Consider the following 12,405-nt stretch of genomic DNA (forward strand, 5'->3'; position numbering starts at 1 on the left):
CAATTAAAAAATAAGAAATGCAAACCCACTAGTGCTAAAGCACATCTTGAGACAGTGGATGATGAACCCCAGAGAGATGAAGAGATAAATCTTCTGAAAAAGAAGAAGGCTGGCCTTGTGGATATGAACTGTGAGTCTCATGGTCCTGAAATGGGTTTTCATGCTGATGCTCAATTAGTGGCTGATCAATCTCAAGTAGCAGTTAAAGAAGTAAACCCTCAGAATGTAAATATTGGCCTAAAGAGTAAGCGTATTCAATATAGAATTGCTAATCTAAGTACTGAGTCTGATGATTTTATCAGTCAGCTAATGATCGACCTGAAGGGGCTTTGGGTGAAGCAAATCTTAGAGTTAAATGTCGACGTGGAAATGAAGAGCTATGGGTGCTCCAGTTCTGAGTTGACATTTGATTCCGATTCCCCTCTTCTGTCAGTTATTGAGCAGTCAGCTGGATTTTGAAAGACTAAAAGAAGATGGCTTTAGCCTGGAAGATGAGAGCTGTGAGCCAAGTAGTTCTGGCATAACTTTTGATTCTGATATCCCTAATTGCTCAGTAATTGACGGATTTGAAGAGGAGGAGGAACCTATTAATCTAGAAAATAAACGATGAATCTTGTGTTTCTGCAATAATTTTTGATTCTGATATTCCTCTTCATTCAGGAAATGATCTACCTGAAGTAGCTGTTGAAGTAGTCATTCAGGATGAAGAATGTATATACTTGGAAAGGAAGAATGATACATCCATTGATTGTGAAATAAATTTAGATTCTCATGCCCCTCTTCATTCAGTGATTAATTCTCCAGAATTATATGTTAAAAAATTAAATTCTCTTAAAGAAGAACAAGTCCGTGAGAAAAATGAGTCTGCTGACTCTGCATTAAATTTGAATTATGATTTTTTAAATTCTAAGCCTGGACATTCTGGAAATCCTATCAAAGATATAAACTTTCAGAAGAAGACCGAACACATATACTTAGGAACTAAGAGTAATGATTTTGTTTCTGAAACAAGATTTGGTTCTGAGATCGCTAAACCATCAGTTATTCGCAAACCTCAAGTAATTGTTGAAAATACTTGCTTTCCAAAACAACAGCATGCCGAATTACAAAATAAAAGTGCTGAGTTAAATTTAGATTCTGATGTTCCTCATTATCCACTGACAGAATCTCAAGGTGCTGGGAAAAAAGCTAAGAAAAAGACGAAGCATATTCTAGAAGATAGTGATAACCTTGGTGCTTCTGAACTAACCTTGAATTCTAATGTCCTTCCTCAGTTAATGACTAAAAAGCCTCAACTAGCTGTTTTGAAGGAGGGTCATGTTGATCCAGAAGATGAAAGTATTCAACTCAGAGGTTTTGAAGCTCATTCAAATATTGATACCTGTCTTGATTCAGTTCTAGACCAAACTCAGCATACCTTTTCAAAGGAAAACCATGTTGAAATGCAAAGCAAAAACAGAACACATCACAAGATGGCTCCCGAAATAGAACTGTGGAAGGAAGACATTGGACTGGAAAATAAGACTGATGAACCTGAAGGTTCAGAAGTAATACATGATTCTGATGCTTCTTTTCAACCTGTAGCTGGTCAACCTGATATAACTATTAGACAAATCAACTTTGAGAACAAAGGCCAGATGTACTTAGAAGCTAGTTTGGCTTCTGACTTCCCAAACCAGTCAGTAGTTGGTCAGCCTGAAGTAGCTATTTTGGTACCAGAGCACATTGAGCCACAAGATGAGGACAGTCAGTCTTTTGGTGGTTCAGAAGTAAGTTTTGAGTCAGATGACTCTTTTCAGTCAATGGTTGTCCAGTACAGTGAAGAGAGTAGAGATTCAGATTTTTGGACGGATGAAGATGTTGATTTGGAAGGTAAAAAGGATGAACCTAAGAATTTCAAAATTATGTATGATTCTAATGTCCTTCGTTCAGTGGCTTCCCAAACTGATGTAGTTCAAGAGACTAACTGTTGTAAAGAGCATGCTGAAGAAGATAAGGTTGTCCAGCCTAATGACTGCAAAATAAATTTTGATCCTAATGGAATTCTTCAGTCTGTGACAGATAAAATTGAAGAGACTATTAAAGAAGCAAATCTTCTGAGAGAGACACATATTCGCCTGGGTGATCAGAGCTTTGACCCGGGTAGTTCTGGAGCAATTAATCTTTCACACATCCCTTTTTGGTCAGTGATTCGACCACCACAAATTTTACGGGAGGAGCCTTCCAGTTTGGGAAATAGTGATCCTTGTAATCCTGAAGTACGTTCTGATTCCAGTGATCTTTGTCATCCAATGACCAGCCAAGCTGAAGTAGTTCAGGACAACAACCATTGTGAAGAACGCATTGACTTGGAAAATAAGACTGTCCAACCTAGTGACTCCAAAATAAATTCTGATTCTGATGAACTTCAGTCTGTGACTAATCAAATCCAAGAGCCCATTAAAGAAGTAAATCTTCTGAAGAAGGGACCTGCTACTCGCCTGGATGATAAGGACTATGAACCGCATGGTTCTGGAGCAATTTATGCCTCAAAAATCCTTTATTGCTCCGTGATTCAGCCACTACAGATTTTGCAAAAGGAGCATTCCAGTTTGGAAGTTAAGAGCAGTGATCCTTGTGGTCCTGAAATAAGTTCTGGTTCCCGTGATCCTTGTCATTCAATGGCTGGCCAAACTGAAGTACATGAGGAGACCAGTCACTGGAAAGAACGTAATGGCTTGAAAGATAAGACTGTCCAAACCAGTGACTCCAAAGCAAATCCTGACTCTGATGAACCTCTTCTGCCTACAGCTAATTCAACTCAAGAGCCTATTCAAGAAAGAATTGTGAAGGCGAGATCTGTTTGTTTGGATGATAAGAACTATAAACAACATGTTTCTGGAATAACTTACGTTTCAGGCACCCCTTTTTGCTCAGTGATTCGACCATCACGAATTTTGCAAGAAGACCATTCCAGTTTGGAAGTTGGGAGCAGTGATTCTTGTGGTCCTGAAGTAAGCTCTGATTCCAGTGATGCTTGTCCTTCAGTGGCTGAACAAATTGAAGAATCTCAGGAGGACAGCCACTGGGAAGACCGTGTTGACTTTGAAGACAAGACTGTCCAACCTGGTGACCCCATAATGAATACTGATTCTGATGAACTTCTGTCTGTGACTAACGAAATCCAAGAGCCGATTGAAGAAGTAAATATCCTGAGTGATAATATGGGCTATGAACCAGATGGTTCTAAAGTGTTTCATGTTTCAAGTAGCTCTCTTCACTCAGTGATTCAACCACCACCAGTTGTGCAAGTGGAGCATTCCAGTTTGGAAGATAAGAGCAGTGAACCTCGTGGTCCTGAAATAAGTTTTGATTCCAGTCGTCCTTGTCATTCAGTGACTGGCCAAATCGAAGTAGTTCCAGAGGCCAGTCATTGGCAAGAACACATTGACTTGAAAGATAAGGTTCTTGAACCAGCTGGCTCAGATATAAATAATGATTCTGATAAACCTCTTCAATCTGTGACTAATAAAGTTCCAGAAGAATTTTCTTCTACTGAAGAAGTAGATCATCTCACAGAGGGATATGCTTCCCTGGATGATAGTGTCTGTGAACCAGGTGGTTCTGGAATGACTCATGTTTCACATATCCCTTTTTGCTCAGTTATTCAACCTCCACAGATTTTGCAAGAAGAACATTCCAGTTTGGAAGTTGGAAGCAGTGATCCTTATGGTCCTGAAGAAAGTTCTGATTCCAATGATCCTTGTTATTCAGTGGCTGAAGAAACTGATGTAGCTCAGAAGACAAGCCAAGAAGATAAGACTGACAAACCTAATGACTCCAAAATAAATTCTGATTCTGATGAACATCTTCACTCTGTAACTGGTGAGATTCAAGCACCGATTCAAGATCTAAAGCTCCTAAGAAAGAGACATAATTATCTGGATGATGAGGAATGTAGACCCTCTACTTCTGGAGCAATTTTTGCTTTAGATACCCCGCTTCACTCAGTAATTCAGCCACCACAAATACTGCCAGAGGACCATTCCAGTTTGGAAGTTGGGAGCAGTGATTCTTGTGGTCCTGAAGTAAGCTATGATTCCAGTGATGCTCATCCTTCAGTGGCTGAACAAATTGAAGAATTTCAGGAGGACAGCCATTGGGAAGAGCATGTTGACTTTGAAGACAAGACTGTCCAACCTGGTAACCCCATAATGAATACTGATTCTGATGAACTTCTGTCTGTGACTAACGAAATCCAAGAGCCGATTGAAGAAGTAAATATCCTGAGTGATAATGTGGGCTATGAACCAGATGGTTCTGAAGTATTTCATGTTTCAAATAGCCCTCTTCACTCAGTGGTTCAACCACCACCAGTTGTGCAAGTGGAGCATTCCAGTTTGGAAGATAAGAGCAGTGATCCTGAAATAAGTTTTGATTCCAGTGATCCTTGTCATTCAGAAGGTGGACAGTTTCACAGTACTGCCAATGAAATGAATCTGAAGGAAGACCATATTTACCTGGAAGATAAGAGCTATAGACTAGTGGATGTTGAGGCAAGTTCTGATTCTGATATACCTGTTGAGATTGTGGTGGAACAGTCTGTGGAGGATGAATCTGTGAAAGAAATAAGCTTGGAAAGGGAGGATCGTAATGATCCAGAAAATGAGAACTATGATCCTGGTTGTTCTGAAATAAGGTATGATTCTGATCTTCACCAGGAGTCAGAAATTGACCCACCTCAAGTGGTTTGCCAAGAAACAGGCCTTCAGAAGAAAGAGCTTCTTGGCATGGAAGAAAAGTCCAGTGAATCTAGTGACTCTGAAATTATATATGACTCTGATGTATCTTTTCAAATAGTAGTTAATCAAGGTCAAACATCAGATAGTGAAACAGATTCTCCACAAGTGGTGATTGTAGATGTAGCGGCCAGTGACAGTGATTATGATCGTGAAGTAATTTCTGATTCTAATGCCCCTCTTGAGGTAGTAAATGAACCACCTCAGGTGACTTCTACAGAAACTAGCAGTACAGATTCTCCTATTGTAGGAAGTCTGAAGTGTGACTTTTGTGGTTTTGAAATAAAATATGATCCTACTACCTTTCTTCAGTCAATGACAAACCCATCCAAAAAGAGTTTCAGAATAATTAACCGGAACAATGACTATATTATTCTGGGAGACTCTACATGTCAGTCTTGTGGTTATGAACTAAATTTTAATGTTGCTACCCCCAAGTCTGTGACTGTCCAGCCACAAGGACCTGATCAAAACCGTGTTGACTCAGAAGACAAGAGCCGTGATGATCCTAAAGGAGATTTTAATTCGGAAGATACTTCTCAGGCAGTAAGTAATCAACTGCAGAAAACTGACCTGAAAGATAGTGATCCTGTACCAGATGGGGCTGTCTCTACTGTGTCAGCTAGTCAACCTATGTCTAGTAATGATCCTTCAACGTCAGAACATGCTGACCTGGGAAGTATGAGTGATTCTCAGAAAGATTTTCAAGGTGATGTCTCTCTTCAGTCTAATCCTGGCAAGCATCAAGAATCTGTTAAGAAAACACGCCGTCGCAAGAGAGTAACTTCTGATCAGAAAGAAGATAATGATTCCCAGTCAAGCTGTGCTCCCAAGCTTAGTTCTGTAAAGAAACGGAAAAGGGCAACTTTTGGCCCGAGAGAAAATACCCATGACACTCAATCAAGCTCTGCCTCTTATGATTACCAATCAAACTATGTTCCTCAGGTTGGTTCTGGAAAGAGGCGGAAGAAGATAACTCTTAACCCGAGAGACCGTGATTCCCAGGCAAACTCTGCCCCCATTGATTGCCAGTCACACTGTGTTCCTTGGGTTGATTCTGGAAAGAGCCAGAAGAACATACCTTTTGACCTGAGAGAAAATACTCATTATTTCCATCCAGGCTCTATTCCTATTGATTGCCAACCAAGCTATGCTTGTGAGGTTGATTCTGGAAGGGGCCGGAAGAAAGTAACTTTTGACCTGAGAGAAAATACTCGTTATTTCCGTCCAGGCTCTGCTCCTATAGCTTGCCAACCAAGCTATGTTCCTCAGATTGATGCTGGAAAGAAGCGGAAGAAAATAGCTTTCTACCGGAGAGAAAGAATCCATGATACCCAATCTTGCTCTACTTCCGGAGTTGATTCTGGAAGGGACCTGGGAAGGAATGTAAAAGAAAATCCAAATGAACCAGTTCTTGAAGCCTCGCCTCATGTCCCACCTTCATTTGTGGGTAAGACATGGTCTCAGATAATGAAGGAAGATGACATGAAAATTAATACGCTTGTGAAGGAATTTAAGGAAGGTCGTTTCCGCTGCTATTTTGATGATAATTCTAAGACTGATGAAGCTTTTTTAAATGAAGAGGAAAATGGTACCTGGCCCGAGTTTAATCAAGACACTGTATCAGTTCCGGCTCAGTCGGATCGTGAAAATATTGAAGGTAGGATTGCAGGGAATGATGGCATTTCAGAGGCTTCAAATAAAGCACAGCAACATTCTCTAGCAGAGGAACTTCCTAAGCAAAGTGAGAATGTGGCTTCTCAGAGCCAAATGGCGAAAGTGAGCTGTGGAGTGGAAATCAATTATAAAAACTACCCACTGAAGAAAAGAAAAATAAACAGACCAGAGGAAGAACCACCGAAAAGAATGAATTTACAGAGTGACAGTGCTGAAGAACAAAAGCCCAAAAGCAGAGCTTTTGTATTTCCTACACTAGAATTTAAAGTTGTAGAGCCGAATTCCTTAATCTGTGTCTCTTCTGCAAGTACTAAACGGATGGAAGATGAATCCTTCAACTCACCTAAAACGAAGCCGTATAGTTACAATACTGGGTGTAAACAGAATAGCCCCAAGGACCCATTGCCTAAGAAAACTGCAACTAATTCTCCACAGAACCTAAAAGTACCAAACTCTGGCAGGCGTAAGAGGGTTAAGGCTGGACGTAATGGGCATAACTGGAACGCCAGTATAAGAAAGAATGGTGGTAAACGAAATCTTGCTTCATCCACAGTACCAGCAAGATATGAATTAAGGTCACGTTATCGGACCACTAAATCTTCAACACTTGTAGAAGATTCAGAAGCTGCCAGCACTAGCACAGTTCTAAATGATAGTAATTGCCAGCCAACTCCTTTAAGGCCTGATGTTGCAAAAATGGCTTCCAAACCAATGAGAAATGAACTTTTTGACAGCAAAAGTAAAAAGAAGGTTCCAAAAGCAAAGATGACAACAGATGATAAGCCACACTTTTTCAAGAGTGCTTCTGAAGCAGTTATTCTCCGACAAAAGTTTAGACTAGCTTCGGCAAGACTGTCGGTGCGAGTTCAGATGAAAGCCAATTATCTTATTAGAAAGTATTTTTTAAAATACCCTGTTTTCATTCGCCGTCGTTTCCAACGAAGGGGCAATGTTCTTGGAACCTATCTTAAGAAGAAAATGTTTGTTGCTAACAGGGTAAAGGAGATGAAGAAAGCAACTGAACTGTTTTTGAGCGCCTCACTTCTACCAGTTGGTGTTGGAAAACGCTTAAGAGCTATTTCACGTCTTTCTCCAAAGAAATCCATCCACCATCCTTCTGGTGTTCCAGCAAGAAAGAAGTATAGGAAAAAATACCATCGAAAGAAGAAGTCTGCCCCTATTAGAGAATATGCTTTGAGAAGTTCATGTTCTGTACCAAATGGAGTGAGAATGGTAACACGGCTCACGAGCAAACTGAGAAGCAATGAGGTAAAGTAGGATTTTTGTGTGTGTGTCTCAGCTAGTTGAGAATTGAACACTTTAATTGAAACACATTTTGAACATTAGTGCACATAGTTTTCCTAACATGACTGGGAAAACTGAACTTAAACTATTTCTCTATAGATTAGAAATTTTATATTCATTTAAAATTAGTGTTTAGAGTCCTTTTTTTAGATTCACGAAGCAACTTATGTTCATTTTTTGTAGATCTTCATCTTAATTTGTCATATTGTAATTTAGCTCAGTATATTGAAATTTGTCCCTTACATCATGTTTTGTTCTTTTTTTTTAGTAATCTTCTGCCAGCAAGCTATACCATTGGAAGAACGACAATAACAAACTCACTGATGCCATCTCTTTAAGAATTGTGACAAATACATATATACTTCAGAATCTACAAGTTCCAGTTGGAATTGTCAATGTAGTATTTGAACTGGATGAGTAGTAAAAAGGAACTTAAATAATTCTTGACTTTTTAGCATAATTGACTTACGTGATCAGAAGAAAAATGTAATTTTTCTTTTAAAATCATTTCAGAGAATGAAAAACTACAGTCTTTAATCTAGTTCTGTAAAAGTGCCTGGTGATTTTATAGACATACCAAAATTCTTTCTACTTCATTGAAATTGGATCTGTAAGACTGGAATTTTTTCTTATTTGGCTATAGGCATACATAAGCCCCACCCCCGCCCCCTTTTTTTGTCTTTTCTAATAAACCCCGTCCTTTAGCATTAGTAGATCTTAAGATGAAAACAATTTTGCTGATCTGATTAGACTTTTTTTTTTAAACATCTTTACCTTTTACTGAAAGGGTAAAGGTTTATTAAGAGAATCCAGGTAGTTTTATGGCCTTATCTCGATACCTTACACATTATCATATTATGTTAATAGCTGGAACTGAAATTATTGGCTTGGTAGTATGTCATTTGGACAGGCCATTAGTTATGGTCATTAGTAAATGGCCTAACATTTCAAACAATTGAATAAAACTACTAACCTAAGTGGAGGTCCATCTTACAAGTGAAAAACAGTACTTGTACGTTAATTTACCTTGATCTGATTGATCATCCGAGACTAGTTTAAAGTAAATAATTTGAAAATTTACCTTAAACTAATTGATTTCAGTCATTCAGATAAAAAGCAGCAAGATATTCAGTGTAAGCCTACGGAACTTGAGCATATTCAAACTCTTTATTTAGGGATGTCAGTTGAGCTGGTACAGGTACATCCCGTTATCCTGTTCAGCCAAGATCCCTGATCTTTTTCTGTCATTGATGTTAAGGGGAAACTTGAATTTCCTCAATATTGCGTAAGTACTATATATTTTATTGAAATTAGAGTCAGTGTTAAGATGTGTCTTGTTTCCAGAGGTAAAAATGTGTTACCTTAGAATTAGTGAAATTTAATTGTGGTTTTGTTTCAGGGGCCATTATTTAACTTGTGGGTACGTTATGATGGTGATAATGTTGTAATTTCTTCTAAATTTAAACAGTGATCATATTGGAAAAAAAAGTGGGCAGATGTGTAGTTCTTAGTTACAAAGGCGACATGTATAGCATTCCTTCAACCTTGCCTCATTATATGCCAACCTATTTCAATTTCATTTCTTAAAAAACACCATTGCGGGCCACTAGTTTCAAACTATCTTCTGATTTTAATTTAGGAAGAAAGCTCTGTCCTACTGATTAGGAATTAACCAAGCAGTCAATATATACATTCTGTTTACAGATACTGATGTCTGGCATGGACATGACATCATCTAAGGTACATTCTGTGTTCTTTCGGTTCATGGAAAAAGTAAAACACAACATAAATGTGAGGAATCGTATCTCCCACGACTATATCATGTATAGAGGATAGCATTTAAAGTTTAAGTGGTCAAATTTAAAATTAAAAAAGTCATTATCTTTTACACATTATCTTTTACACATTAGAAGTTGTAATTTACAATTTACATTACCAAATTGACATTTTGGACTGGCTTACACATTCTTAACCCATTTATTTTAGGCAAGCTTGAAAACTTGAAATTGTACAAACATAATTTAAAACTAAATTGGAATTACTTTCAGACTTTGGTAGGATACACAATGTGCCCCTTTGTCTATATAAATGTTGGCTTATTTTGCAGATTAGATAAACAATTGGTGATTTTGTGTAGTCAAGAGTGCATTCTTTCAATAGTAAAAAGTCAAATTACAACCATAATGAATATTTTGTTGATCTTGTCCTTTTGAGTATTTTGCATAGATTTTTATTGTAATTGTCCTGAGTTAAATGCAGTATGTGGACAATATTGTGTAAAATGTGTGTGTGTGTTTGGCATTGTGCATTTAAATTATTTATGTAACTAGGGCTCTGAGTAACACTTTTTGTTTTGCTTAAAAAAGCTATATTTAAATATTCAAATAATTATATATTTCCATGTAAAACTAATGTGAAGACTGATGTATTTTTTATAATGCAATTTAAAGTGTAAACTTGTTTTTGATGTTATCAAGATAAATTTATTAAGTATTGGAATTTGTGTTTACTCTCTCCTCATGTGAAAACTTTTTCTGGAAATACTTAAAGAATCAGAGAATGATGAAAACAGAAGTACTTTTTATAAATGGTCTGAGAGAAAATAAGTAAAAGAATATAAATGTGATGCTGGTGAGAAAATAGTTTGACCAAAGATATACAGGTTATATTCAAAGAAGTAGTTATTTCAAAAAATTAAAATTAAAAAACATTTATTTGTCTGATAGAGTGGTGGATTAGCAACTTTTCACTCTGTATACCTGTATTGAAAGGATTGAGTTCAGAAGATAATGTCTTTATCATTATTTGACACCTACTGGGAAGAGTGAATTCCTATCACTCCATATCTTCCACTACCATAGCATATGTTACAAAAGCCAAAATGATGTGGGAAAATGGAGGCTATCAGTGAGATAGGTGCTTTGGGTCTTGGATATTGTCAAGAATATCATCCTACTCTTTATAATAATAAAAATAATGCAGTAAAGGTTAGAAAACTGAGGTTCCTTTTCAGTAAAGAAATGGAAACAAGGTAGGAGACTAGAGAAAAATCTCTTCATTTCCCTATTTATTTAAATAGATTCCAAATGTCCGAGAAGGTTAACTTAGTTAATAACTCAGATGAGAACAGTTCTAAACCCCCTTCTTAGCCCTCAGTAATAGACCGTCACTATTCTGTCTGTAGTTTAGGCTTCCTGGACATTTTATATTTATGGCTTCATTTTTACAGAGTCATAAAGTATGAAGTCTTATAAAGTCTTACTTTATCTACCAGGATGTTTTTTGAGGGTCACCTGTGTTGTAGCATGTATGTATTTTGTTCATTTTTTTCTTACTGGATAGCATTTGGAGTTAGTTTTGGTTTGTTTTTTAATTTTTTTCTTTCTGTCATGTTAGAGATTGAGCCTAAGATCTTGAGCTTGCTAGGCAAGCATTCTCCCACAGAGCTACACCCACAGCCCTATCGTTCTTTTTTTTAGTGAAACAAGTGGCAAATGAAATGAAAAGGCCATTTAGAAGATAGCACTTCCTTTTATTTCCCTCATTTATGTTATCCTTGGTTACTGCCCCAAACTTATCCCAGACAAGATAATTGTCCTTTTTGAGTGCTTTTTCTGATTATTGAAGGCTCTATATTGCCTATATCTTTGACTCTTTATTTACTGCTCATCTTGGTCTTTTTTCTTTGCTCGGAGAATTTCATTGTAGCACAAGACATTATTCTCTGTCCCCAATCCTTTCATGATGAATTACATACAGGTAACTGAATTATGACTAAGTTGCCCGTTCTAATCCACAAGTCCCTCAGAACCAGGAAGTGTTGATGGTGTTCTGATTTTGGTGTACACTCTGTCACTCTTTTTTAAAAGTCCCCTTCTATATGCTCATAATATGTACCCTCAAAATTAGGAAACCAGCAGTGATAACTATTTACAGACCATACTCAGATTTTACAGATGGTCCCAGAACGTCGTCTGTGGGTCCTGGATTTGATTGAAGATAGACTTCATGATGGTTTTATTTCCTTCAGCGTGGAGCAGCAGCAGTTCTTCAGCTTCTCTGTGTTTAATAGCATGGCATTTTGAAGATAAACTGGTTTCTTTGTGGAATATTCCTCAGTTTGAGTTTGTCTGATGTTTCTTTGTAATCTATGCATTTTTGGGAATTCTGTGTTTTTCTCAGTGTATATTAACAGAAGCCATGTGATGTCAGTTTGAATAAATGTGGTGATAGCAAATACTTAGTGTCAGTCCTTATTTGGGGGGGGGTGGAGGCTTACAGAAGTTAAGTCACCAACAAGTACTTTGCACATTTTTTTTTTAACAATTGAGTTAGAGCAGCTTTTTTTTTTTTTTTTTTTTTTTTTTTTTTTTTTTTTTTTTGTCCATCATGGGGCTTGAACTCTGGGCCTGGGTGCTGTCCCTGAGCCCTCTACTACTTGAGCTACAATGGCACATCCTTACGGCAGGTTTTTTTTTTTTTTTTTTTGCCAGTCCTGGGCTTGGGCTCAGGGCCTGAGCACTGTCTTTGGACTTTCTCAAGGCTTAGCACTCTACCACTTGAGCCTCAGCATCACTTCCAGCTTTTTTCTATGTATGTGGTACCGAGGAATCATACCCAGGTCTTCGTGCATGCTAGGCAAGCA

The 12,405-nt window shown here is 37.7% G+C and overlaps 1 protein-coding gene across 4 annotated transcripts in view; it reads left to right on the forward strand.

Moving 5' to 3' along the window:
- Positions 1 to 11,997, forward strand: part of Zdbf2 (zinc finger DBF-type containing 2) — a 53,585-nt gene extending 41,588 nt beyond the window's left edge. For 3 of the 4 annotated variants that reach the window (XM_090354678.1, XM_090354681.1, XM_090354679.1), the window contains one exon: positions 661 to 7,733. In XM_090354678.1, the coding sequence (XP_090210804.1) occupies positions 661 to 7,733 (7,073 nt within the window). Of the gene's footprint in view, positions 1 to 660; positions 7,734 to 8,028 lie in introns of those variants that run through there. The other variant, XM_090354680.1, reaches the window with a different exon arrangement.
- Positions 11,998 to 12,405: the final 408 nt, after the last annotated feature.

The sequence above is a fragment of the Megascapheus bottae genome, chromosome 21, assembly GCF_031878675.1.
Source record: "Megascapheus bottae isolate mThoBot1 chromosome 21, mThoBot2.hap1, whole genome shotgun sequence".
Taxonomy (NCBI): domain Eukaryota; kingdom Metazoa; phylum Chordata; class Mammalia; order Rodentia; family Geomyidae; genus Megascapheus; species Megascapheus bottae.